Source organism: Leptonychotes weddellii, chromosome 15 (genome assembly GCF_054177405.1).
Source record: "Leptonychotes weddellii isolate Sample4059 chromosome 15, ASM5417740v2, whole genome shotgun sequence".
NCBI classification, from domain to species: domain Eukaryota; kingdom Metazoa; phylum Chordata; class Mammalia; order Carnivora; family Phocidae; genus Leptonychotes; species Leptonychotes weddellii.
In genome coordinates this window covers 34,492,848-34,520,598 of record NC_138383.1, presented here as the reverse complement: position 1 = coordinate 34,520,598, position 27,751 = coordinate 34,492,848, and the positions used below count along the sequence as shown (strand labels likewise).

Below are 27,751 nucleotides of genomic sequence, written 5' to 3'. Positions count from 1 at the left end.
CCCTCTGACTTCATTTCCTATCATTCTCTCCCTTGCTCAGTCTGTTCTGGTCACATTTCCTGGTGTTTTTCAAACCCTTCAATTTTTGTTTTCCCCCAATGTAACAGTCTTTTAACTTGTGCTTCTGTCTGGAATGCCCCTAAATATCTGCATGGCCTTTTTCTTTCATATCATTCAATTTTCTGCACAAATGTCACCTCCTCAGATATTCAGAAAATGCCCTATACAAAACACATCCCACACAAACCTCTGCTGTCATCCCAGCAAGTCTCTATCCTGTCCCCTTATATTGTTTAGTTATTTTTCAGCGCACTTATCACTCCTGACATTATACATTTGTTTATTGTCTGTTTCCTCTACTAGAGTGTCAGCTTGCTCACCGCTAAAAGTCTCATTCTGAGGTACTGGGGGTTAGGACTTAATTTTTCTTTGTGGGTGATTGCGTGGTGTGGGGGACACACACACAATGACACACAGTCCAACCCATAAGATTATGCTATCTGTGAACACGGTTTTACTTCTTCCTCTCCAGCTTGCATTCCCTCCCCCCGCTTTTTTTTCCTCCCTAAGATTATCTCTTGCCACCAGCCCCATCACTGTAAGCTCCAGCCCTAACACCATTAGTGTTTTTCAGGTGCTCAGCCTCAAAGACTTGCATTTTTTGCTCCTTCAATGAGATTCTCTCTCTTCCACTTCCCTTGCTCCCACGGACCCTTCAGAAAACCTTTCTTGACACCCCAATGACCGCCAAGACCCTTGTTGGTGCTCCCCTCCAGAGGTCTGCAGCACCTTGTATTTCCCCCATCACCGCGCTGACCACACTGCCTTGATTACTCATCTGCCACCAATCTGTGTATTACAAGGCAGAGACTGCCACTTCTTTAACTTAACATGTAATAAGCAAATGCCCAACACTTACTACAGAAAGGATTAATCCGGGCAACGAAAAATTAAAAGTTGGGCGCTGTCTCATTATTATTTGTAGTCTGTCCTTAATTACAATGATACTCTTTCCAGGTTTTTTTTTTTCCCTTCAATTAGCGAGCGTCTCGGCGTACCTCGGTAGCCAGCTTCCTTAAAAAGGGAAACCGGAGGGATCAGCAAGCACGACCAACGAGGGCCGCGACAGCTTAAGAGAACAAGATGGCGGCCACACCTCAGCGGCCACGAGTCTCCCCCCACTCAGGGAGGAGGTCTGCGTCATGTGACCCTTCCCTGCCTGGCACCGCCTCCGGCCGCAGTGCCTGATGGTAGCAGAGCGGGGAACGAGGGCGTCAGCCATTTTGTGTCTGTTTCCTGTGAGACGCGGTGGTGGCCGTTGGGTCGGAAGAGTGAGCGATTTTTGCCTCGTTTTTCCTGCTTGGTTCCCCCCCCCTTTTACTTTGTCGGTAGAGCGCAGTTATGGGTCGCAAGAAGAAGAAGCAGCTGAAGCCGTGGTGCTGATATCCTTTATCGGTTTGAAGTCGAGGCCGAGCGGGGGCGCCGGTTGGTGGTGACTGGGACTGGGAGGCCATGCTCTGGCCTGTGGCAGAGAGCGTCTGGGATCTAGGCCTCGAGGTGGGCGGCTTGGTGGCCGGAGCCGGACTTGGGAATGCTTTGCAGAAAATGAAGTCCCCAGGGCGGGAGGCTCTGGCAGTTGGGGGTCGTGGGACTCCGTGACTCAGGAGGTTCTTGCTTTGGTGTGAGCGTTGACTCAGCCGCTGGGAGGCGGCTTGGACCCCTCCACCAAGGACAGTGTCCCCTAAGGATATTCTGCCACACGCCGTTGTTTTGGTGACGATTCAACAAAGGGACTTTCTTCGAATATAATACGCTGATTGAGTCTTTGGAGGATTAGGGGAGAGCTTCCGGAGTCTGTCACCCACTTTTTTCAGTTTTATTGTAGATTCGGTGGTTTAGTAAAGGTTTGTGTTAGTCGACCCTGGTTTCGGACCCCCCCCCCCGCCTTTTTTTTTGGCCGGGGTGGAGGAGAACTAGCTTCCGCGTCTCACCCGCTGGCGCCTTAATCTTCAAGAAGCGTTCTCTTAGAGGGTGGAGTTTCTTGTGTCTATTACCTGGCTTTGTAAGACTAAAAATGCTTCTTGTTGCTTACTAAAACGTGGCGTCTTTTTAACACTTTTTCCGGAAGCGCTAATACACTTTACGTTAAAATTGGTTTTACTTAATTGTCTTGTACTTAAAAACGGTTTGTTACAGAATTACATTTATTTACATGCTAAGTTGAAAAAGTCACTAATTTTTTTTAATGTGCTTTTAGAAAAATCTGACGAGATAAAAATTCTCAGTTTTATTAATGTAACATCTGTGAGTTTCGATACATTCCACGGCAACATACATTTGTAAGGAGTTGCAGACAACTATGGATTGTTCATATGGATATGTTCTTATTCATTATGAGCTTATTTTTGGATCTAAATAATATATTTTAAAATTCCAGATATTAGGTAGATTTTTAACATTTCGATTATTTTTTGTTTTCTATTTAATGAATTCTATTTTGAAATTCAGTCTTGACATAAACTTGGGGATTTTTTTAACATTGAACTGTCCAATCCACAGTATGCATTTTAAATGTTTTAAATTTTGAAATATTGAATAAAAAAGTTAGTTTCACTTAAATCTTTGTTAAATGCAGGGATTTGACAAAACTATATTGCTGATTACTGAGATGTGTTCATTTAGAGGTCGTGAAGAGAGATTATGGGTTTTCCAGGAAACTTAGTAGAATTACATGGCAAGATAATTCCAAATTGTATAGTAAATAGCAGAAGCAAAGTTTGTATAAGTTACATTTTTGGTTTAAACTGTTTTTATATTTTAATGTTCTTCTTCCTGTTCTCTTATATGACCATTTTTTTTATAAGCAGTGTCATTATTATGCTGGTTTTGTACCTTAACAACATTGATCAGGTATTGTAATAGAGATTTTGATGATGAGAAGATTCTTATACAACACCAAAAAGCAAAACATTTTAAATGCCATATATGTCATAAGAAGTTGTACACAGGACCTGGCTTAGCTATTCATTGCATGCAGGTAAGGATTTTTTTTTTCTGTATTTAATTATTACCCCTTTGTTTGGAAACCATATGGAAAAAATTTTTGAATTTCTCTTTGACAGCTGTAGGGTTTTGTTTATTGCAGAAGATTAGATGTGGTCAGTCAGCTTTAAAAAAAAAAACAAACCTGTTTTTAGCCATTAAGATAAATAATTGATTTTTTTAATGTTCAGAGAAAATTTATGTTTATTTTTGAATTATTGATAATCTTTTTTATCCTAGGTTAGATCGGTGACAACTAAGTTGAGGTCCTGAAGTATCTCCTCTGTACTTGGGTTAGGGAACAAGTATCAGTGATGTAAATTTTGTAGTCAGGCTGACCAGTTCTAATCCTATGAGAATTAATACATAATTAGCTACCATTATTCACTGCCATTGAAGGATTTGTTATAATCTGTTGTCTGGGGATAGGCTTACTTCTGTTATTCCATGGACCTCTTTTGGAATGGTAACATCGCGTTTCATTTGATAATTTTTGGGTTTCTGGAGTTTTTTCTCCTTGCTAGGTAGGAAGAGCTTTGCAATTTATATTTTTAATGATCTAGTAAGTGCTTTTATGTCTTATTCAACGTTATTTCTTCTACTTTTGCCAATCCTAGAGCTGCCTGAATTTTTGCCTAATTGGACCCTAGAGGGATGAGAGATGAGCAAATCCCTATTCATTGGAAACTACTGTTGGTAGGAGGCAGGGAGGTAAATTAAAATAAAATGTTTCCCCGAGTTTAAAAATAAGTTTATAAAAGAAAATAAGTTTATATAGATCCTTTTTACTCCAATTATATAACTATAACAATAATTTAATATCCATTCAAAAATATTTTAGATCCTGCTACATGCTAGACCCACAGTTTTCCACTGTGGCAATCACTAGTTACATGTGGCTACTTAAAAGAAGCTTAGGGGCGCCTGGGTGGCTCAGTTGGTTAAGTGCCTACCTTCTCTCAGGTCATGATCCCGGGGTCCTGGGATTCAAGCCCCACATCAGGCTCCCTACTCAGTGGAGCCTGCTCCTTTTCCCGCTGCCCCCCCCCCCCGCCGTGCTTTCTCACACTCTCTGAAATCTTTAAAAAAAAAAAAAAGCTTAATTTAAAAATTAAAAGTTTAACGTCAGTCACGTTATAGCCACATTTCCAGTGCTCAGTCACATGTGCTTGGTGGATAACTATTGGGTAGTTTAGATACAGAATATTACTATTTATCACAAAAAGTTCCTATGAGAGGGTATTGTGCTAGACAGTGTTTTAGGCACTAAGTGTACAGCCGTGAAGAAGTCACCATTGTGGAGTTTAGATTCATATGGTAGAAGAAAATAAACTATTTAGGTTTTTGGTGATAAGTGATAGGGAAAACTAAAACTAGGTAGGGGGCATAGGGAGGGCCACAAGATAGGAAAGGCCTGAATGAGAAACTGACATCTGAACAGAGATGTGAAAGGAATTGAGAGAGAGCTTCTAGGGAGTAGCAGATGAAAGACCCTCGTGTTACAGGAGCATTCTCCTATATTGAAGGAAAAAGGAAAGGGTAGCAATGTGCTTTATATAGGAGGGCTTACTTACTGTAGGCCATTCTCTTTAATTCTGAATGAAATGGGAAGTTTGAGTAGAGGTAGAGCATGCTCTGATGCACTTTTTTTTTTTTAAAGACTTGTCCTGGCTTGAGATAGGCTGCAGAGTGCAGTGAGAACACTTAAGATGACTAGAGTATTCCAGGCGAGGTGATGGTGACAGAGACCAGAATTTGCTGGTGGATTAGATGTGGAGTAAAATGAGGTGAGGAGTTACAGATGATCTGAAGGTTTTTGGTCTGAGGAGTGTGACATGAGTTAACCATACATAGAGATGTAGAAAGCTGCAGAAAGAATTGGTTTAGAGATGAGGATATCAAGGTTGTGTTATGTTAATTTTGAGTATGGGTATTTAATTTTGAAAAGGTCTACTGAATATCCAGATGGAGATGTCCTATAAGCAGTTGTGTCTACAAGCCTGGAGTTCAGAGAAGTGGGAGCTGGAGATAGAAATTTGCAAGGATATGGGCGCCTGGGTGGCTCAGTTGGTTAAGCGACTGCCTTCGGCTCAGGTCATGATCCTGGAGTCCCGGGATCGAGTCCCGCATCGGGCTCCCTGCTCAGCAGGGAGTCTGCTTCTCCCTCTGACCTTCCTCCTTCTCATGCTCTCTGTCTCTCATTCTCTCTCTCTCAAATAAATAAATAAAATCTAAAAAAAAAAAAAAAAAAAAGAAATTTGCAAGGATACCGTGTAAGGACAGCTGTTTTAACTCATTATACTAGATGTTCTCTCTTCTTAGGGAGTAGAATATAGATAAAAAAGAAGTGCAGGGACTCTACCTTAGGCCACTCCCAGCATTTAAAGGTTGGAAGATTAAAATAAACCATTCAAGGACATTGAAAAGGTAGGAAATCCAAGAGAATTGTGCCCTGGAAACCAAATGAAATGTTTCAAGGAGTGAGTTATTCAACTGAGTCAAATGCTGGTGGTAGGTCAAGGAAGAAGAGGACTGAGATTGGATTAATCAAAGTGGAGGTCATTGGTCGCTTGCCAAGAGTGATATCCTAGAATGATGAGGATGAAAGCCTGTTTGGAGTGCTTTCAAGAGAAAATAAGGAAGTAGAGGCACTCCTTGAAGAAGTTGTGCTATAGAGAAGGGCAGAGAAATGGAATGGAACTAGAAGATTAGTTGAGAAATTATTTCAGTAACATCTTTAATTGATTAAGTGCTTCTATTTCTATAGTCCTAGTGTAGTTTCACAGCAACCTGTGAGACAGGCATGGCAGTTAAATCAGATACATCCTCCAATTGTATAGATGGTAAGCCTAGGACATTAATAATTTAGATGGTTCACATCAGTGCTTGCTCCTGTCTTTTCAGCCAAGACCCTACCAACTTCTAGGCAAGATTGTAAGAAATCTAATTCTGGCTGGGATATTGTGAGGTAGTTAGGTAAATCATGTTATTTTTCCTTCCTTTTGAACAGCTTTTGATATGTTTATTTTTGGCCTTATCATTTAGAAATATAGCAAAGACTAATGTGTATGTGAATATAATTTTATTTCTTTGGAAAACATGAATTACTTAGTCTGCATTTGTCAAGAATAGTAACATTCCAAAAAACTTAGAAAACAGGGTGATTAAGCTTGTTGAGTAGCTTTATTCATGGATCTTTGAATCACAATAAGGAACAGTGGTTAAAGATTAATCAAAAACTGTGGTAATTTTTTAATTTGATTTGCATGTTGCTGTTTAAAATCTTTGAGATACATACCTAAGAAGAAAATACTTAACTTCCTTTAATTACCTTTCTATTCTTACATGAAAGTGTCTTGGGAGGAAAGAAAAATTGAGTATTGGACAAATATGTCCAAGTCATTACTAACCTAAATCAGTGGTTCTCAAGCTTGAGCATGCCTCAGAATCACCTGGAGTGCTTGTTAAGGCACAGATTGCTAGCCTTACCCAAGGGTTTCTGATGGGGTGGGGGTATCCTGAGAATTTGCATTTCTAATAAGCTTTCAGGTGATGCTGATAGCCTAGGCAAAATACTTTGACATTTTTTAGCCTAAGTTTAATGCAAGTTGCTGAAGAAACCAAGATGAGCAGGAATTTTACCTTATTGGCAAAAGAGACCCATGTTTGAGGGTTAGAAACATTTGTTCTAGCAAAAACAATACAGTGAAAAAAATTGTAGATTTCATAGAACTTTCTTCTCTTTGTGATCTACCAAATACAGGGTAATGACAGGATCACTGCTGTGCAGTGTTAAGTGCCTCAGGTAACTCATTAGTTATGGGTAACGCTAATTGTAAAAGTCACTTTTATAGTTTGTAACTATAGGCTTGTCTCAAGATCCATTCTTGGGGGCACCTGGGTGGCTCAGTTGGTTAAGCAACTGCCTTCGGCTCAGGTCATGATCCTGGAGTCCTGGGATCGAGTCCCATGTCCGGCTCCCGGCTCAGCGGGGAGCCTGCTTCTCCCTCTGACCCTCTCCCCTCTCATGCTGTTTCTCTGTCTCTCTCTCTTTCTCTCAAATAAATAAATAAATAAAATCTTAAAAAAAAAAAAATCCATTCTTGGAAATTTTATTTTAATTCTTAATATAATAAGACTTTCATAAGTTTTTTTTTTTTTTTTTTAAGATTTTATTTATTTATTTGAGACAGAGAGAATGAGAGACAGAGAGCATGAGAGGGAGGAGGGTCAGAGGGAGAAGCAGACTCCCTGCCGAGCAGGGAGCCCGATGCGGGACTCGATCCTGGGACTCCAGGACCGTGACCTGAGCCGAAGGCAGTTGCTCAACCGACTGAGCCACCCAGGCGCCCCATGTTTCATAAGTTTTATAGTAAACTTGAATTAATGTTTATTGAGCCCTTACTATGTGTTAGACATACTACCAAGTGCTTATTATATTCCTTATATTTTATTTAATCCTTAGAATGATCCTAGTTGTTAGGTATTATGGGTGGAGTAATCTTAAATGATTTGCCTAATATACATACCTAGTTAGTAAGCAGCAAAACTGAGGAAGGATTGAATCCCGACAGTCTCACTAGAACCAAATATTCTTAACCATTATACTAAGTGTTCCCTAGGTAATTTCAAATTACTCTTAAAGGACTTTATGAGGCACTTTAGTCTATCTAATGGAAGTTTATTTTAATGTTAGGTGCATAAAGAGACAATAGATGCTGTACCAAATGCAATACCTGGGAGAACAGACATAGAATTGGAAATATATGGTATGGAAGGAATTCCAGAAAAAGACATGGATGAAAGAAGACGACTTCTTGAACAGAAAACACAAGGTAAATATTAAGATCTATGCTTTTTCTTAATACAGCTTCACTGATGAGAGTATTATAATACTTTTGACGTATAAATTAAATAGTGGATGTTAGATTTATTCAAAATTCCAATTTTGAGTGTTGTTTTTATGTCTTTTAATGTTTGAAGTTGTATATTTAATTTGTGTATATGTAATACCACGTGGATCATTCCAAACACTTTATTATGTTTTGTTCCTAACTGAGTTCTAAGTGGAATTAGCAAGTGTTGAGGTTTTTGAAAATGAAGGGTGCTTGTTTTGATTTAATTGTATAACCACTAACAGTAAAAATTTTTTTTAGTGCTGTTATTTGACTTGGAATTTGCGATCACTATCCAGATGGTAGAAGTTATTAATCACCTATCAAATTTTTTTCTTTTTAAGATTTTATTTACTGTGAGAGCACGTTCAAGCGATGGGGGGTAGGGGGGAAAATAGAGAATCTCAAGCAGACTCTGCGCTGAGCCCAGGCTCAGTCTCACAACCCTGAGATCATGACCTGAGCTGAAACCAAGAGTTGGATGCTTAACCGACTGAGCCACCCAGGCACCCCTTTATTTTATTTTATGTTCTTAGGGTTTATTTTTTTATTTTTTGAGAGGGAGTGAACAAGCGAGCTTGGCGGGGAGGGGCAGAGGGAGAGAGACTCTCAAGCGGACTCCGCAGTGAGTGGGGAGCCTAGACCTAGGGCTCAATCCCAGGACCCTGGGATCATCACCTAAGCTGAAATCAAGAGTCAGACACTCAACTGACTGAGCCACCACACAGGCGCCCCATGAGATTTTTCTTAAAGATTTTATTTATTTACTTGACAGAGCACAAGTAGGTATAGCAGGAGGGAGAGGGAGAAGCAAGGAGCCTTGCGTGGGGCTCGATCCCAAGACCCTGGGATCATGACCCAAACAAAGGCAGCCACTTAACCGACTGAGCCACTCAGGTGCCCCCCAATTTTTTTTTTTTTTTTTAAGTAAGCTCTACACCCAATGTGGAGCGTGAACTCAAGACCCCAAGATCTGGAGTCACATGCTCTACCGACTGAGCCAGCCAGGTGCCCTGAAAATTCTGCTTTGAAAAGCATTGCAGAGAGGTCAGATCTCTTTGTCATAGTTTACCTTTTGGGATGGAATAGAAAGCTATTTTTTAAAATAAAACTGACTTAGGAAAATTACTTTTATCTGTCATAAAATAGGGAAAGTATGTTAATCTTGGCTTAATATAGATTGAAAACCCATTTGAAGAGTAAAAAGAACAGTATTTTTTTTTTTTAAAGATTTTATTTATTTATTTGACAGAGAGAGAGAGAGACAGCGAGAGCAGGAATACAAGCAGGGGGAGTGGGAGAGGGAGAAGCAGGTTTCCTGGTGAGCAGGGAGCCCGATGCGGGGCTTGATCCCAGGACCCTGGGACCATGACCTGAGCTGAAGGCAGACGCTTAACGACTGAGCCACCCAGGCGCCCCGCTTTTTTTTAAAATTTTTTTTAAAGATTTTATTTATTTAAAAAGAACAGTATTGACTGATTTTTTTTGTAAGAAAAATCTCCTGAGCTAATTGCACTGAAATAATCATTATTTTTTAAAGATTTTATTTATTTATTTGAGAGAGAGTAAGCAGGAGGGGCAGAGGGAGAGGGAGAAGCAGACTCCCTGCTGAACAGGGAGCCCAATGCGAGGCTCGATCTCAGGACCCTGTGATCATGACCTGAGATGAAGGCAGACGTTTAACGACTGAGCCACCCAGGCGCCCTGAAATCGTTTTTTTTAAATGTTGAATGTCCAACTTGCTGAGTTTTTTTTTTACTTTATGGGAAAAACTAATTAAAACTTTTTTAGCAGAGAGTCAAAAAAAGAAGCAACAAGATGATTCTGATGAATATGATGATGATGACTCTGCAGCTTCAACTTCATTTCAGCCACAGCCTGTTCAACCTCAACAAGGTTATATCCCCCCAATGGCACAGCCAGGACTGCCACCAGTTCCGGGAGCACCAGGAATGCCTCCAGGTATTACATAAGGTTTCTTAAAATTTAACATTTTAAGGACTTTATTGATACGGTGTAAAAGTATTAAAATTTTCTCTTACTCTAATATATTTTGTGGTTGTTGTTGAAATTCTTACAGGCATACCTCCATTAATGCCAGGTGTTCCTCCTCTGATGCCAGGAATGCCACCAGTAATGCCAGGCATGCCACCTGGGTAAGAGAACTTTTAATTGACTTGTGGGCTTGTGCCTAGTAATGATCTTTTTCAACTTGGGTGTTATATGAATTTTAAAATGTTACTTTGCCTTTTTTTTTCCTTCTAAAAGGTATGGGCTCCATAAATATTAAACTTGTCTAATAAAGGGGTCTACCAACAAATTAAATGAATATAAATTTGCCTCTGAAGAGAATAGATTTTTGGGCTTTAGGATGTCTGTAGGCAGCCATCTGCTTCAATTGCATCTGATGTAATTAAAGTAGTTGGTTATAGATTGGTGTTTCTGAGATTCAGAACTGTCCATGACACTTTGTAGTTGTGACAAGAAGCAAACTCTGTAAATGATTTTATTTGTCAAATCCTCAAGAACTAAAATGGATATGAGGTGCTCGTGCCTATCACTTTTACTTAAATATTGTTGGATGTGAGAGGTATACAGTACACTTTCCCACTGTATTTTGAAAATCACAGTTAGATTTTGATTTTGTCATACATTTTCACAGATTGCATCATCAGAGAAAATACACCCAGTCATTTTGCGGTGAAAACATGTAAGCATCTCATTCATAATGTAATTCAGGAGGTATAATCATAATGTCATTTTTTTGTGTGTTTAATGGTATCTATTCAGTTGACTTCAGAAATTTTCTAACCTTCCTCACTAAAACTTCTAAAATGTGCAAGCTGGTTGACACAGATCTCTTAATGGAGGGAAATAAAACATCTGTGAGGAAATTATAATAGACCCATATAAATAAAGCATTTTCTAAATGCAGCTGTTTTTCCCCAAACTGCTAAAGTAATGGAATTTAGTAAAAAGGTTATTTAAGAAAGAATAGATATTCTTTTGCCAAATTACATGCTTTATTATTTATAGAAGGTAATTCGGTTTTCTTGTAATGAAAACTATATATATACATATATATATGTAGAAGTTTATCTTTTGATAAAGTCCTCAGTTAAGAATTCACAAACTTTTAACTGTTTTAAGTGAATTGGACACTGATATTTGAAGGTGAGCTCTTTTAGGGGAAGGAAAATAAATACGGGTTATGTTTTTAAGTCATGGTTTAGTGCAAGGTAGCTATTACAAATAGAAATTAGGCAATTGTGTGAGTTTACTTTTGACTGTCTTTAATTTTGGTGGTAGTGGTTTTTTTTTTTTTTGGTAACCCTCCAAAAAAAATCTTTACTCCACAGTGTGTATTCAGTACTTTCCTTTTGAAAAATCTGATGATTCTGAAATAGTTTTTCTTTTTTATTTACATTTTGTGTGGATATTTTCAAGTGAGACAGAAGGTGATTTTGATTTCCAATTACACATATTTTAGATGAGGCCTCTCATATTAAGGAGGGTATAATTGTTTTTAGTGACTTTAAATTTATGAAAATGTTTTGTCAACAAAGACTGATTTTTTTTTCTTTATTTTACTAGTAAACCCAAGAGTTTGCTGATATTTAGAGAGCTTATTTTGATAGAATTGTTTTAGTGTTGTGTGTTCTTTCAGGTTGATTGATTTCAATATTAGGGGTCAAATTCAAGTCTTTTATCTGTTGTTTCAGGCTTTAGCCAAAATATTTCTAATGGTTTATACTGTTCATTAACTTGGTTTGTTTCTTGAAATTTGCTTTCCAATAGAATGATGCCAATGGGTGGAATGATGCCACCTGGACCAGGAATACCACCTCTGATGCCTGGTATGCCACCAGGTATGAAACATTAGATAATTTCCTTTTTAATGTGACTGGCATGCTTTATTCTTATCTATTTTGGACAATAGGTTTGTGGATTTTAGTGCAATTGTAATGTATAATTTCCGTAGGTTGCTGAATTCTTTTTTAAATTACTTGAAGTGTCGGAATGGACTGTGGGGTTTTTTTTTTGAGTTCTGAAATAGGTAATAAACAGGTTTCAAAGCAGTCAAAATGAGTTACAGAACCTATGCACCAAAGCTCATGTACCTAAGAGGAATTGTATTTGTGGGTTTGTTGTTTTAAAGATTTTATTTATTCATTTGAGAGAGAGAGAGCATAAGCACGGGGAGCAGCACAGGGAGAGGGAGAAGCAGATTCCTTGCCAAGCTGGGAGCCCAACGCTGGGCTCGATTCCAGGACCCTGGGATCATGACCTGAGCTGAAGGCAGATGTTTAACCAACTGAGCCACCCAGGCACCCTGAGGGGTTGTATTTGTTAGGAATATTTTAGGTGAGTAATGGAGACTCTTTTGGCAAGTAATGGAGAAACCCATCAAACCATATTTAAAAATGTAGGCGTTTATTGTCTTACTCAACAGAAAGAAAAGTGGTAGCCTCAGTGGCTGGTAATGTCAAGAACCCATGTGTTTTTAAATTTTCTTCTTTGCTAGCCTTAGCTTTTCTCCCTCAGACACATCACTCAGTTGTTAGAAGATAATGCAGGCAACAAAGAGTGTCAACAGCAAAGTGTTCTTTTTTTTTTCCCATTAGGGAGCAAAGTAACTCTCCCAAAAGCTTCCTAGCCTCCTGTTGTTGGCTAGAAACTGTTCTAATGGACCCTCTAGCTGCAAGGGAGTCGTAAAAAAACAAAACAAAACCCTGTCTTGACTTTGTAGCCTATAACGTGGGGTTTTCCACATTAAAGTAAGGCAGCAGTAAAATTTGCATCATTGCCGGTGCAACCATTTATTTATAGGCAGTAGCTCCACATATGTTATGTTCTGAGATAATTTTAGGCAAAGTAATGTTGAGGAAGTTTGAAGAATGCATTAGTGATGGATTTTAGGAAAATTTATTTCAAGTGCTTAAAGGAGGGGCGCCTGGCTGGCTCAGCCTGTAGAGCATGCAACCTTTGATCTCAGGTTTTAAGTTTGAGCCCCATGTTGGGTGTAGAGTTTACTTAAGAAAAATACAATCTTTAGGGGCGCCTGGGTGGCTCAGTCATTAAGCATCTGCCTTTGGCTCAGGTCATGATCCCAGGGTCGTGGGATTGAGCCCCACACCAGGCTCCTTGATGCTTCTCCCTCTCCCACTTACCCTGCTTGTGTTCCCTCTCTTGCTCTGTCTCTGTCAAATAAATAAGTAAAATCTTAAAAAAAAAAAAAAAAAAATACAATCTTTAAAGTGTTTACAGGAATAACTTAGTTTTCTGGAAAAAAAATTTTTAAGATTTTATTCATTTGTTAGAGAGAGAGTGAGAGAGAATGATCGGGGAGGAGAGGGAGAAGCAGACTCCCACCGAGCAGGGAGCCCGATGCGGGACTTGATCCCAGGACCCTGGGATCATGACCTGAGCCCAAGGCAGATGCTTAACCAACTGAGCCACCCAGGCGCCCCTGGAAAAATTTTTATGGGTATATGATGTATCAAAGTTTTTACAGTAATTTGAATTAGAGTTCAGAGAGCGTCCAGCTGCTGGAAGATTGCTCTAATTCACTACGTGTTTCAAAAAGTTTGCCAGTCACTAAAATTGGTAAGCTTAATTGCTGTTTTCCCCATATATAGACTCTCTAGTGGTATCTTTCACTTCCCAAAATTCTGAAAATACACAAAGGAATAGAAAGGTTGAGGCAAGATTGTTCCAATGGGCAAATGCCTAAGTTATTTGGACTTCATTGAATTGAACAGTTCATCAGTAACTTTGTAGCATAGAAGCATTATTTATTTATTTTTGTTTTTCAAGATTTTATTGATTTATTTGAGAGAGAGCGTGCACGCAAGCAGGGAGGAAGGGAGGGAGAAGCAGACACCCTGGTGAGCAGGGAGCCTGACTCGGGTCTCAATCCCAAGGACCCTGAGATCAGGACCTGAGCTGAAGGCAGACGCTTAACTGACTGAGCCGCCCAGGCGCCCCTTTATTTTGTTTTTTATTTTTATTTTTTTAAAGATTTTATTTATTTGACAGAGACACAGCGAGAGAGGGAACACAAACAGGGAGTGGGAGAGGGAGAAGCAGGCTTCCTGCCAAGCAGGGAGCCCGATGCGGGGCTCGATCCCAGGACCCTGGGATCATGACCTGAGCCGAAGGCAGACGCTTAATGACTGCGCCACCCAAGCGCCCCTTATTTTTTATTTTTATTTTTTTTTAAAGAGAGCATGTGAGTGGGGGGATGCAGAGAGAGAGGGAGAGAGAATCTTAAGCAGTCTCCATACCCAGCATGGAGCCTGATGTGGGGCTTGATCCCATGATCTGAATAGAAATCAAGAGTCAGAGGCCCAACCAACTGAGCCACCTAAGGAGCCCCTAGAAGCATTTTTAATACAGTATATTTTAACAGTTTTGGGAAAAATTTTTTCTGAGCTAAATGTTTCAACACCTCCCCCCCCCCCCCCAATCCTCCCAACATTTCTTCTCTATAGGTATGCCCCCTCCTGTTCCCCGTCCTGGAATTCCTCCAATGACTCAAGCGCAGGCTGTTTCAGCACCAGGCATTCTTAATAGACCACCTGCACCAACAGCAACAGTTCCTGCTCCACAGCCTCCAGTTACTAAGCCTCTTTTCCCCAGTGCTGGACAGGTAAGGTGAAATTCCTGAAAAGGAGTGCACTTATATTTAAAGGTAAAGTGTAGTTGTTTATAGAAATCCTTGAAATTGTCATAGGTCAATTTTTTGTTTATAATTTTTTTAATATAATTTATTAAATACAAAGAAGTGTCCTATTCTCTTGCATGTTTGCACACATTGACTAGAGCCAGATAGTATGTTATTTTTTTCATAGCTGTGAACTCTGGTTAGAAATGAAAGTTTAATTTCTGGGGACTTAAATACATGATAATGTTTAGAGGTCCTCTTTTACCGCCTTTACTGTGAGTGGAATGAAACGTTGGACTCTTTAATCTAGAACAGTGACAAATGACAATGCTACACTTTTGCAGGAAGGACATCATTTGACCTAGACTTAATCTTTCCTACTGAACTTGTCTTTTTTCAGAACTCAGAAGCTAAAGATGCTTTTGTTATATATATCGTATGTGTATAATGGTTGTTTACTTTTGCTATTTTTTCCCAGTTATATTCAAAATTAAACAGATGTATGTAATTCATTCAGAATTAAGATCAGGATGTGTATTCTTTTTTTCACTTTAACATTATTCCATAGAAGTTTTGTTTTCTCAATTTTTTTCTGTTTATGGTTGCTAAATTAAAAGTTACTTTTTAAGTCCTCTGTAAGCACATATCTTATGTTTTTGAGGTGGGTGGGGATTTTGTTTATTGAGAGATGTCAAACTTTTGGCAAAAATCTTGTGGAGTCATTGATAGAGAATTGGATTGAAGTGTCAGTAGTAATGCATCTTTATTCTCAATTAACATATCATTTTTGGAAAATCACAGTGCAAAAGCACATCCAGTTTTAGAAAAGAAACTGGTTAACTAGGTTTATTGGTGTAGAATTAAAGATTTTTTTTGAGGCTCATACTGTCACTTTGTTTATTGTAAATGCATCAACTGCCTGCCTCTTTAAATAAATCAGATTTGATTGCATTATATTTTGCATTTATAAAAATGCAATCTATACTAAAAAAAAAGTCTACCACATGGCTTATTTTCACCCATTTGTTTGGAGACTTTTCATTGTTTCCTTTCTTTTATGCTACAGATGGGGACACCTGTAACAAGCTCAAGTACAGCTTCATCCAATTCAGAAAGTCTGTCTGCATCTTCTAAAGCTCTGTTTCCTAGCACAGCACAAGTACGCAGGAAGTTGCAGTTTAAAGTTGTTAAAATGGCTTTATAAACTTAACCCTTTGGACCCTACTTTAAAACTAAATCTTTTCCCAAAAAATACACTATGTTTAATTTTTTTTAAAGTTAATGGTATAAAAATCAATGGTATTTGAAAATTTGAACTCATACTAATAGAAAAAAATGTACCCCAAACTCCTATGGTTCTAAAGGGTTAAAAGCATGTAAGCAGTAAATGCATTATAGTGGCCAATGGTTAGCCTGATGCATGATTAAGCTTTTTTGATTTATGCTGTTTAATGCATCACATATAATGTAAGGAAATTTAGTACTTTGCATTTGGTTCTAAAGTTGGCCTAGTTTTCATGTTTCAGATGTTTGGTATTATGAAAAGTAACACATATATTACTATTACTGGTAACTTTACGCTTAAAAGATCCTACTAAGCCCTTTTGTCCATGATAATCATCTAGCCATTGTTAATTGGGAGGACATTGTATTATCTATATAAAGATATCTCTGAAGGGACACCTTTAAAGTGCCACCACTGATACTATTCATGCTATGCTTAGTAACTAAAATTTATCCAACATTTGTATTTTGTAATTTCTAACCTTTTTTTTTTTTTGAGGTGCTTTGGTAGATTGATTAAACAACTAATTTAGAATAGTAAACGTAGAACATGCTATTCTGATACAGTGTAATTCATCAGTCTGAAATAACTACAAAGCTTTGTAAAGCAAGTAAGTTTTGGTGAGAAGGTAGATAACATCTTAGAAGTTACATATGCAGTCTTTGTTTCCACTGCTGAGTTTTGGATGTGACTTTGACCCAGCATCTTTTGATATTCTTGTGTATCATCTTGATTTTTTGTGGAGTTTTAGTTATGTTAACTTTGTTTTAATTTCATTGAAAGTTTGGTCCTTTATTGAATGTTGGTATCTCACTTTTAAGTTAATTATAATAGATATATTCAGTTTTGGCTTTTGAAGTTTCCTTAATGAAAGATTGTGTTTTCCAGGCTCAGGCAGCTGTCCAAGGACCTGTTGGTACAGATTTCAAGCCCTTAAATAGTACCCCTGCAACAACTACAGAACCCCCAAAGCCTACATTCCCTGCTTATACACAGTCTACAGCTTCAACTACTAGTACAACAAATAGCACTGCAGCTAAACCAGCGGCTTCAATAACAAGTAAGCCTGCTACACTTACAACAACCAGTGCAACCAGTAAGTTGATCCACCCAGATGAGGATATATCACTGGTAAGTTCTTTACAGGTTTTTATTAGCGTAGTTTGAATACCGTTGTAGTAACTTTTCCTCTTAAAGTATTAATTTGTACACCAGTGGTCTTATAATCTGATCTAATGCTTACTGTGTGGTTTTTATTCTGATTATTAAGAACCACAAAATAAAGGGAATATTGCGTGTTTTGATCTTAGACACACTCTTTCCCCTACTCCCAGATTGTGTTTAAAAGAAGACAGTAAGTTGGGTTCTTAACTCTCAAAAATCATTTTGGTTACACATAAATTTGTAAATGATGAAACAGTTAAGTGGTGAGGTAGAATATACAGATCCTTTGAAGCGACTTTCTTCACTAGACACTTTGTTGCTGAGGCAGTGTATAATTCCTGGGAAGTTATTAGCCATTTTTCAAATATAAAAATAGGTGAGGTTTTCTTGAGGCATTGAGATTTTAAGCAGTTGGACTGGTTCGTGGAGCAAAAATTGTGGTTGGGAAGTAAGGGTACATTTTTAAAAAGTTACTCTAAGATTTTGGATGTTTGTCTTTTATGCTTAATGACTGCTCTCTGCATTCAAATGTTTAACATTGTGTTCATTTTTATTTGTAGGAAGAGAGAAGGGCACAGTTACCTAAATATCAACGTAATCTTCCTCGACCAGGACAGGCTCCCATTGGTAATCCACCAGTTGGACCTATTGGAGGTATGATGCCACCACAGCCAGGCATCCCACAGCAACAAGGAATGAGACCCCCAATGCCGCCTCATGGTATTACTTTTTATGTTTACTGTATTTGTTTATTGTATTTAGTGGATTTTCTGAGTATACACATAAATTTATCTGTAAAATACATTGCATTTCAAAGTATAACGCACAGACCAACTCAATTTATTTTTTGTGTTTTAAATGTGTTTTTTAGGTCAGTATGGTGGTCATCATCAAGGCATGCCAGGTTACCTTCCTGGTGCTATGCCACCTTATGGGCAGGGACCGCCGATGGTGCCCCCTTATCAAGGTGGGCCTCCTCGACCTCCGATGGGAATGAGACCTCCTGTAATGTCGCAAGGTGGCCGTTACTGATCTTACTTCATCCAATCTAATAGGTTTGGAGATTAAACCTTTTCTCAACTTGTGCTGTTTATATAGCCAAGCTTCCGTCAATAAGGCTTCATTGTGACTTTAACAAACATTATCTTCCCACATACCAGGAACTATTGGACATTTATTTTACATGGGAAAAATTATTTGGAATAATAAAGCAGGAACTTTTCCTGAAGTTGCAATTTATACTGTATGGCTTCTTTTTCATGTTTCATCTAGGTTTTTAGAAGTGAAGTATAGTAAATTTGGTTCGTTATATTGTGAAGGCGCTGGAATTACATGAACATACCACCTTAATAAAGGCAAGTTCTGTAAGCTTACATTGCTATTTGTAAAGTTATGCCTTCACAGCATTTCAGATGCTGTTGGACTTCATGTCCCCAACCTAGCTTGGTGAGGGCTGTAACTGTTTCCGAGACCTGTACATTGGAAGTCTGAATGTATAACAATATTTAATGTATTTAGAGTTCCTCATGTTGCAGGGTTTAAGAAATCTGACCCACCAAGGTCATGTGACTTTTCTGTACTGTTAAACTTCATTGTAATAAAATGAGAGAAAAACTTATGCCTTTTTATTCATAACCCAGCTGTGGACCACTGCCTGAAAGGTTTGTACAGATGCATGCCACAGTAGATGTCCACATAATAAAATTCATAGTTACCAATACAGTTTTGATATATCATTGGATTCTGTCTTTGAATTGTAGGTTGTTCCTTAGCTGCATGTTTTAAACTGGACAATATATATAGAATTGTATGTTAGTGCTTAAGTTGACAGAAAAACTTAGATACATACGAGTCATTACATAGTGGGTATGAAATCTTTATATTGTGTCACCTTTCCACGCCCTTGGTGTCACTACATGTTAGATGTCGTAGATACTTAAAATGTAAACCTTAGTATGCCCTCTCCTACTGATGAAGTTTAGAGCCTAGTGCCAGACCCACTCATTTCCTTCTGATTATTTTTGAGACTGCAGTACTGCGTGGACCTCAGAAGCTTTTCAGGTGCAGACTTCTAGAAGCTTAGGTGCATGCAGTAATAGCTTTTTGCTGTTAATGGATTGGAATCTTTTCTAAGTGTAATTACACCAAAATAATCTAAATGTGCCTCTGTTAGGACAGTTAACAGATGGATTCAAAATTTATTATGTTCCTGGAAAATTACATTATTTCTTTGATTAAGATGGCTATCTTTTGTTATTATAAAGCCTAAATGGCTTTCCTGTTAACCTTTTCATTCTTGGAAATTTGAATGTTACTGTGTCCTGTGAAGTAGTTTTCTGTAGAGGTGACACTGCTATTAGTATCTTGTGTTGCAAGTCTCCTACAATAATAGCTCTTGTTGACCTTTTTTGGTACCCATTTTTTCGATCTTTATTTTTGCAAGGTACTTTTATGATTATTTAAGTATCAAATGATTTGTACAAAGCATAATATAATGAACTCAAGTTGAGTTTTTCTCAACATAAAGACTTGTAAGAAAATGGTGATAATTTTTTATAAGCTATATGTGAAGGTGTAGATATGACATGAAATCTGAGTTTTTGTCTTTGAAAACTTCTAATCATCATAAAAGAGTCTGTATTTAGGTGACAAGTAAAAGTCATTCATTTAAACAAAACATACAAATATTTACAAAGCTGAGTGCTGTTTTAAATCGGATATTTTGCTCCAGTGAAATGTTTTATAGCTCTTTTCTTATACCATTGAGGTTCAAAAAACTCCATAGTTTGAAAAGGCAACATCTGTGTATCACCAAGAACGCGTTTCCTTCTGCCAGTGGCTAAGCCCCGTACCGCTACCCTTTCCCTCACCAAACACCTGCCTACTAAGTAGTTTTGGAATTAACATATATTTAGATTTGGCAGCACATTTATCAGACTGCCAAAGAAGAGCCTGTGTTGAAAATCTGTAAGGTAAAAATGGCATGATTAAATTTAGAACGATTAAATAGGAAATGTTTTCCCAAACCAAATGTCCTTCTAGCATTTCATGTACAGGCTTATCAACAAAATACAAACGGGTTAGTAATGTTTCAGAACTTATGAAAAGCTTATTTACATTTAATGCAAAGATAACATATTTTATATCAAGGTTTGTTGTTTTCTGAAGTCTGAAGGGAGAAAATACTACTTTTAAAAAGTTGTAGAATTTTAATTTTAATTAAAAAGTTAATCCAAAGTGTTATGCATGACTCTTAAGCACACCGTCTCCTGTTGTGTTAGGTATATGGCTCAGGTGGTGCCCATTTGGTATATTTAAAGTTGTTTGTGCATGCATCAGCATAATTAAGCTTCTAGAAAATACCTTTTACCTAACTGCTTCTGGGGTCCATAGTGTGGTTAAATCATGAGAGGAACAAACCATGTTGAAATAATTAACTCTTACTTTGACTTATGCTTCCTTAAAATAATAGATGGAGTTGAGTTGAAGTAAACTTCTGTTTGCCCTCACAGAAGACATCCTTTAGGACTTGCTATATTCAGGCAGGCATTGTGATTGCCGTAATTTAGGAAGTTGTAAGATTAATGGGACTGCCGACTTTGGCTCTCCCTTAGTCCACTCCTATGTTATCTTTTTTAAAAAAAAAAGTGACAACGTTTTGTCTGGCACTAGTTTCTATCACATACAGATTTTACCTGCTGTATGACAAGACCAGCAGGTGAGGATCAACTTTTGAGTGACTGCTGGAATTATCATTTAATTTGAATACTTATATTTTAGTAATAATCGCACACATTTACCATTAGGAATGGGGAAAATACTCCTAGTGTATTCCACTGATCAAGTTCAGCTTAAACTAATTGAACTTAGTTATTTGGGGGGAGATCCCCAACAAAAATAAGTATGGGTTCAGAGTGGAATTACAGCAGACAATAGTTTTTTTAAAAAAGCTGCTCTTTTTTCCTTTGCTTGCTTGATCATTGGGATTTTTTTTTTTTTAATGCATGTCTTTTAAATTAATTGGGTAATGTTTTTCTAAAATCAAAATTTTCTTCTTCCTATAGCCCTGCCATAGGACAGGCTGAGGCTGAGTCTCAGTGTTGCCCTGTTCAGTCTGAGGCAAGTGGGATTTATTTTATTCCTTATAGGGGCTTTCACAGCTTTATGGCTGTTGGATATTTATGTCCCCAAACTTGCAGCAAGTTTGGTGAAGGCCCCTAAATTTAATTAAACTTAGGATTTTTATACTCTTTTGGGCAGAGAAGGCTCTATATTAATATTCACGTTTGACTGTGGTGTTAATAAGCATAAAAAGTATTTGATCTATGTAATTTTATGTAATTTACTTTGTGTTAACAGCCTCAGTAAAGCTGGTATTGCTATATTGATCTTTATTAGTAAATTGACAAAATTTGATGTTCTTGATTTGGAGGCATGAAATGTTTTGTCAAATTTTCCACTTTCACTTTTAGGAAAAAGTTACTGGTCATTTTCTCCTCAAACTATTAAATTTAACTTCATGGATAAGTTTGATCATTGGAAATGCCACAGGATACTGAAATCTGCATTCTTAATCCCAAAGTAATGCATTGAACATTAAGGTTGAAGGGTCATGTGGAAATGCTTGTAATTTTTTTAATATTTACAAACTTCACCACATTAGAGCAAATGTTAATGTAGAGCCCTTGTGAAGAGTGGGAAGGTGGTGTGTGTGTGGTATGTATGCGGAATACACTACACATTTGATAAAAGGATAATAAAGGAGTTTGGGTATTACAGACCTGTCAGTATGGATAGATTTACTAATTTTCAGGTAGCCAAACTGAAATTGAATCGTGGTAAACTTAGTACATTGAATTGTTGTGGTTTTGGAACATTTTTGAGGTTCTTCTTCAGCTGTACTGAACATTGTTTTATGCAATATGCACACATGAAAAGTATCCACGTTTGATTCCAACTAAAATTTGCTTTTACTTGGTGAGAAACATGTTTATGTGTGTATGTTGTGAGGAGTAAAAAAAGGAAGAGAGGCCAAAACATAAACCTGAATTACTTTTGTTCCTTCCTGTGTTTAAGCGACACATCTGTTCTATCCAGATTGCATTTTCTTTTGAACAGTAACAACATATAATACAGTGTTTAGCTAACCCAGGATAATGTTTTCTATATGGTTTTAATTCTTGGAAGCATAAAGAAAAAATATACATTAAGTGAATTCCAAATTTTCACCTGTGCAATTAAAACATACGATTTTCTCTGTAACTGAATCATGGAAAAAAGATTTTAGCGTTTGAAAAAACATTTTGTCACAACAAAAGAATACATTTATAACCTGTTCGGTAATGACACCTCTTTAAGTCTCCTTAATTGGAGCTATTTTCTATTGCATCCACCATCCCCCAGTTTAGGGAAATATTCAAGAGTGAGGCTGCTTGTCTTAATTCTAATAGTGATAGTTGAAGTAATTGAAATAGGCTCTTAACATACTTGACTACTGGGTGTTGGAGGGATTTTCTAAAGGTGGCATAATTTGTTGAAGTTAATTTTCTTGATATCTCTGAAGTAGTATGGTTTTGAGAGTTACATAACTTTCAGGTATCTATTCCTTCCACTGGTAATACTTGGTAAATGAAATGTTGAACTAGTTACTTTACAGAGATAAAATTTGTTTTGAGTAAACGGATACTTGTATTGGCTAGCGATAAGTAGTATTTAAAATATAAAAATTTTGTGTTAATTAGGTATGTCTTTTTAAAGAGGCAGTATTTATCTCCCTGATATTAAGTAACCTTTGTATGTTATTCCAAAACAAAGTCGGTTTTCTTGTACTGTAACTTTCATGGAAAACTCTTCTAAAAGGAGGGATTCATTTATAAGACTATTGACTCTAAGGCAGTTTTGTAAGTAAACATTCCCCCTAGTTACACTTCTGCTTACTGTCTCATGACTTGAATATTAGTGAAGGTTACTTTTTTTTAACCCTTTCTCAATATTTTGTTTTCTGTCATCTGAATCATTTTAATAAATGACTTTTTGTTTTTCTAGCATAGAAATCCTCTAACTTCTGTGTGATATTTCTTGGCAAAATGAGAAGCAGTTACTTTAATGATATTGTACATAGTGTTATGCACATAGTGATTATTCATAATTTTGTGATTAATGTTAAATTTTCAGAACAATACTTTTAATATCTTGCTGTTAGGCATTCCCTATTATGGGATCTAAATCAAACTAGTAGGAAATGCGGGACTTGAGTTTGAGCTCCCTAATACTTGAAATATCTCCAGCTTTTCCCCAGTGTCTTCATGCATGTCCTTACTTGGTATTTTTGTTGAGAAATAGTAAGTTTGAAAGTAGCATTTTAAAAAAATATGAATAAAGCTCAGAAGAGAATTGCTTTTTATAAGAATTGTTGTTTCTGCGCTGAGCTCTATACATTCTTGTATAATAATTTGGCCATAAAGGGCAGAGCCTTTCATTTTTTTCCTAACTCTGGAAAAATAATAGCTTGAAACTATATTAATTTGAATTTTTAAACCTTGTCTCTTTAAATCTGTTCAGTTCAGCTCGTGTATCCTCAGGGGAAATATCTTTATTTTACTAATAAGCAGGATGTAGAAGTGTCCTATTAAGGCAGGAATTGAAGACCTAAAGGAGCTCTTCACTGAAGCTAATTTGAACTATTACTATTTGAAGCAAATTGAATCCTGTATTATAAGTCAAGACTGTTCATGGTTAGGTTTTTTAGGAGGCATATAATCAGCTATATTAGAATATGTTTGTATATATGTTTTAATCTTGATCAAATTAACTACAGAGAAGATACATGTGAGTAAATTATTTTAATGATTGATAACTTGGACCTAACTTGGACCCCATCCATTCTAAATGCTGTGTAAGGTTGTGTTACGGCACAGCTTCAGTAATGTGTGCTGTGTGTTTGGTCAGGGGTTTGTGTAATGCTGTATAGAGCGGGGGAAGGCCTTTTTTGGAATTCTCCTGACCCTTTGGCATTCTTTTTTTTTTTTTTTTTTATTTAAAGATTTTATTTATTTGAGAGAAAGAATGAGATAGAGAGCATGAGAGGGGGGAGGGTCAGAGAGAGAGGCAGACTCCCTGCCGAGCAGGGAGCCCGATGCGGGACTCGATCCCGGGACTCCAGGATCATGACCTGAGCCGAAGGCAGTCGCCTAACCAACTGAGCCACCCAGGCGCCCGGCCCTTTGGCATTCTTACCGTGTCTGGGTTTTTATGGGGTTTTTTTGTTGTTGATTTTTTTTTAAACCATCATTATAGATAAAGAATCTGTATGCCTTCACCTTTGGTTAAATTTGAGGAGCTGGCAGTGAAATTATTGATGCCCAACTTGGATAAAAATGAAGAATGACGTTTCCCCAGTTTACTACACACAGACCAATATTATTTGAGAGAGAGGTCATTATATAATGTTGTTAGGCTTAGGAACCTTAAATGTAGTGAAAGGTAAAAACATTCCTGCTTCTGGTTTGCGTTTGTGATTAAGGTTTCACCAAATCATTTATTATAATGTAACTTACTCTTAACATTTTGTTCATAAATATTTGAGCAATCAGATGAAAATAAAATTTGCAGCATCATTTCCTTTCTCTACTGATAAAGCTGCTTAACCACCCAAGTGAGCCAAGGGAAGTTCTTGAAGTTTCTGTAGGTTTGAGTTAGAATAGTATGGGGCATATATTTATTGAGCAAAGCCTCTGTTTTTGTTATTAGTTTATTAGTGTATTTCCAGGAGAAACAGATTTACTTTTCAGTCCATGTTTTAACTCTCTGATAAAATCGAGTGTTTTGAAAATTGAATTTTAAACTATTAAAAGTTGCTTTCCTCTGTGGAGTATGTCTGCACACACTTAAATTTAGAAATTACCTTTTCCCCCAGATACATGCACCCCCCCTTTTTTTTAGAGGAACCAAAATTTCCACATAATGTACCTGTTGGAATACATAGTTTATTAAAAGTAGGTGTGTCCAAGAGATAGTGTTTTTAAGTCTCATAAGGTCACTTTAAGAGCCAATGCAAGGTAACTTTTGTAAGACTTAGGGAAAAAGTTTAAAATGTATTAATGTCAGGTTCTGAGGAAATTTAATGCACATTGACTTTTTAAACTGGATTGAACTCCTCAGTTTAATACAATTTGTGTTTTTGTTAACTAGCAGCAGAATTTCAGCATTTGCTACTTACTGGTAGAGAAGAAAAATCCCACAGCCCTGCCAGTACAGGTTAGTTTAATCTGTAAGTACCTGATGTTCCTATTTTTTTCAAACATATCCATATAACCCACACAAGGAAGAAAGCTGTGCAGTTACTTAAATGTGAGTATAACTAATAATAGATCCATTGGACACTTTTTAAACACTCAGTACTTGGGCCAAAGTAGCTAGGTTTGCTAACCTCCGTTGTGAGAAAGGTGTAATACTGCTCCTTTATTATCTGGTTGTGATTGACCCTAAGTAGATCTGTTGTACATAAAAGGAAAACACAGTGAAAGTTTCGATTGGCTATATGCACATGTTGGTATCTGAAAACAGAGTGCAGGGCTTTGGGTCCAGGCTCTTTTACTTAAGCCTCTCCCATGGTGGTACTCATATTTTACCTTTTAACTTTTTACAGTATGAATCAACCCAAGAAAGTCAAGTTTCCTCACCTCTAGCAGTGATAAATGGTGTGTAGTCATAAGCTAGAAAATGTTTTCATACTGCTTTTTTGTTAAATGTTTTTAGTAACTCTTGCTGTAAATAGTACTAATTTTATTAATCTTTTTTGTAAACTATAACCTATTTTGTTGGTGCACCACCATTGTGGGCTCGTTTTACCTTGAATTAAGAATAACAAAACTGACTTTTTAATACTCAAATGAAAACTGACCACCCACCATGAAACCTAGACAGATTCCTTGTGTATTCCTTTTGAGGGGCAGTGAGGGTATAATGGCTTGTAAAAGATCTGTTAAGGGTTTTATTACTGTCATTGGTTCTACCAGAATTCATTGTTTTCTTCAACCATCTTTGAGACCTTTCCTTTAACCTTTAAATATTATGCTTTTATGTTGATAAACATTTTAAATACCAAGGAAAAAAGAATAAAGCTTACAATTTGGTTTATACAAGCCTGAACCATCCTTCCATTCTGTAGCATTGATGAGGATGCATGGCTACCTCCTCTACGCCCTAAGTGTAATGATGTCTAATTTGAAACAGTCCATAAAACTAGCTGATCTTGTATTCTATTAAATGGGGATGGTGATTAGCCACTGAAAACAGACCATCTTAATGTTATTTTATATGAAAGTCGTGCACTTAATTAAAAATCTCGATATATCAGCTGATAATAAAATATATTTTATAAGATATCCACTTGTTTTTTAATATAAAATTGCCTAAGGGCTTAAGTTTCATTGCCTTTCACAGTTTAATCTGTATAAGAAATGGCGTAGATACAGTGGAAATGGTTTTCCTTAAAACCATCTCTATAAAGCTGCCTTTCTGGTGAGTATTATTTTATACTTCTATGTCACAGTTTTTCCTTTTAAGTTTAACTGAAATGGGATACTGATCAAAGAAGTGAGCAACCTGAATTTTGACACTCTTTAGATAATACCTGAATTGGGAATGTATTTTAAAAGTTGATTATTTTCACTTCCTGACATTTCCCTAACAATCCAGATCATTTTTCTGACTTCCACTTAGTAACTGAAAAACCTTTTAACATGCAATTTTTTTTCTTTTGGTAAGATAGAAAAAATGTTTTTACTCAAAACTAGCGCTTTTAAAAAATGTTTTTAAGCTTAAGATTTTCCTTTTAGCTGACAACCAAAAGTTTTGTCTCAATGCTTTTGGTTCCCGCACTGCACAGGTGTAAAATTTAAACATCAGAATTTATGTCTTCTCTGTGAATCTGTTGTTGCAGTGATTCGTGAGTAATTAAAGCTGAGGGTAGGCTTGAAGAAGGACTTAACCTGAAATGCTCCTGCAGACTATTGCTTATAGGATTCTCTGTGAATGAGGCTTGAAAATTTCAAGTGTATCTTTAAATCTTTCTAACCTTGCATGGAAAACTTAGGTTAGAAATACGGTTTCTGGGACTGTGTATACCAGTGGAAATTAACCTCTGGGTGTATTTCTAATCACTTTATGCCCTGTTTAGTACTTTCCTTCAGAGTGACATGGATTTTTTTCTCTCTAGTCTTTAGCCACATCCTAGCTGATGTCAACATAAGCTAAGGATGTTTTCACATTGTATTTCCTGCTGTAATGTTGTAAAGCAACAATGAACAGGAAGCTGCTCCTAATGCATTTTAGTATGGAAAATGATAGTCTTCTAAAATAAATCTGACAATTGATATTTTGAGTATGTGATAATGGTGATGTATTCTTCTAGATAAGCACTAAACAAAGTATGGACCCTCAATTTATGTCTTTAAAGTGAAGTAAATTTCTAAGGAACTCTGTCCTTTCCTAGCAAGGATAAGCAGACATTGAAAATGTGGTAAGTATGTAACTCTAAATGCATGTAATAGTGGTGAGAGTAAGTAGCCAAATTTCCATAGTTTAAAAATTTAGACATGAACAAGAATTCTTGAATTTCCTTTGCGACTTCATGTATGTGTGTCTAGCATTTTTACAAATTTGTGTGCACAATGATTAAATTGAAATGTATCTTAA

The 27,751-nt window shown here is 37.0% G+C and overlaps 1 protein-coding gene across 9 annotated transcripts; it reads left to right on the top strand.

Moving 5' to 3' along the window:
- Positions 1-1,243: 1,243 nt before the first annotated feature.
- ZNF207 (zinc finger protein 207) lies at positions 1,244-27,751 on the top strand. Of its 9 annotated transcripts, none has more exons than XR_014140561.1 (14): positions 1,245-1,442; positions 2,911-3,037; positions 7,739-7,877; positions 9,729-9,899; positions 10,018-10,093; positions 10,600-10,647; positions 11,736-11,806; positions 14,432-14,589; positions 15,671-15,763; positions 16,778-17,020; positions 17,614-17,773; positions 17,925-18,408; positions 21,118-21,172; positions 25,247-27,751. XR_014140561.1 is itself a non-coding variant. In XM_031040328.2 (12 exons), exons 1-12 carry the CDS (start codon positions 1,402-1,404, stop codon positions 18,083-18,085), a joined length of 1,485 nt encoding a protein of 494 aa, XP_030896188.1. In that variant the 5' UTR covers positions 1,245-1,401; the 3' UTR covers positions 18,086-18,775. The 9 variants fall into 9 exon arrangements, 6 of the variants coding, with proteins under 6 accessions (XP_030896191.1, XP_030896190.1, XP_030896188.1 ...); XR_014140560.1 differs by having other exon boundaries at positions 25,244-27,751; XR_014140559.1 differs by having other exon boundaries at positions 21,118-27,751.

What these genes read in the sequence shown, in the direction of transcription:
- ZNF207 (XM_031040327.2), top strand. Translation starts at nt 1,402, where the DNA reads ATGGGTCGCAAGAAGAAGAAGCAGCTGAAGCCGTGGTGCTG. An exon ending in CAGCTGAAGCCGTGGTGCTG is followed by an intron (nt 1,443 to 2,910) that starts ATATCCTTTATC and finishes AACATTGATCAG; the next exon opens with GTATTGTAATAGAGATTTTG. An exon ending in CAGATGAGGATATATCACTG is followed by an intron (nt 17,021 to 17,613) that starts GTAAGTTCTTTA and finishes TTTTATTTGTAG; the next exon opens with GAAGAGAGAAGGGCACAGTT.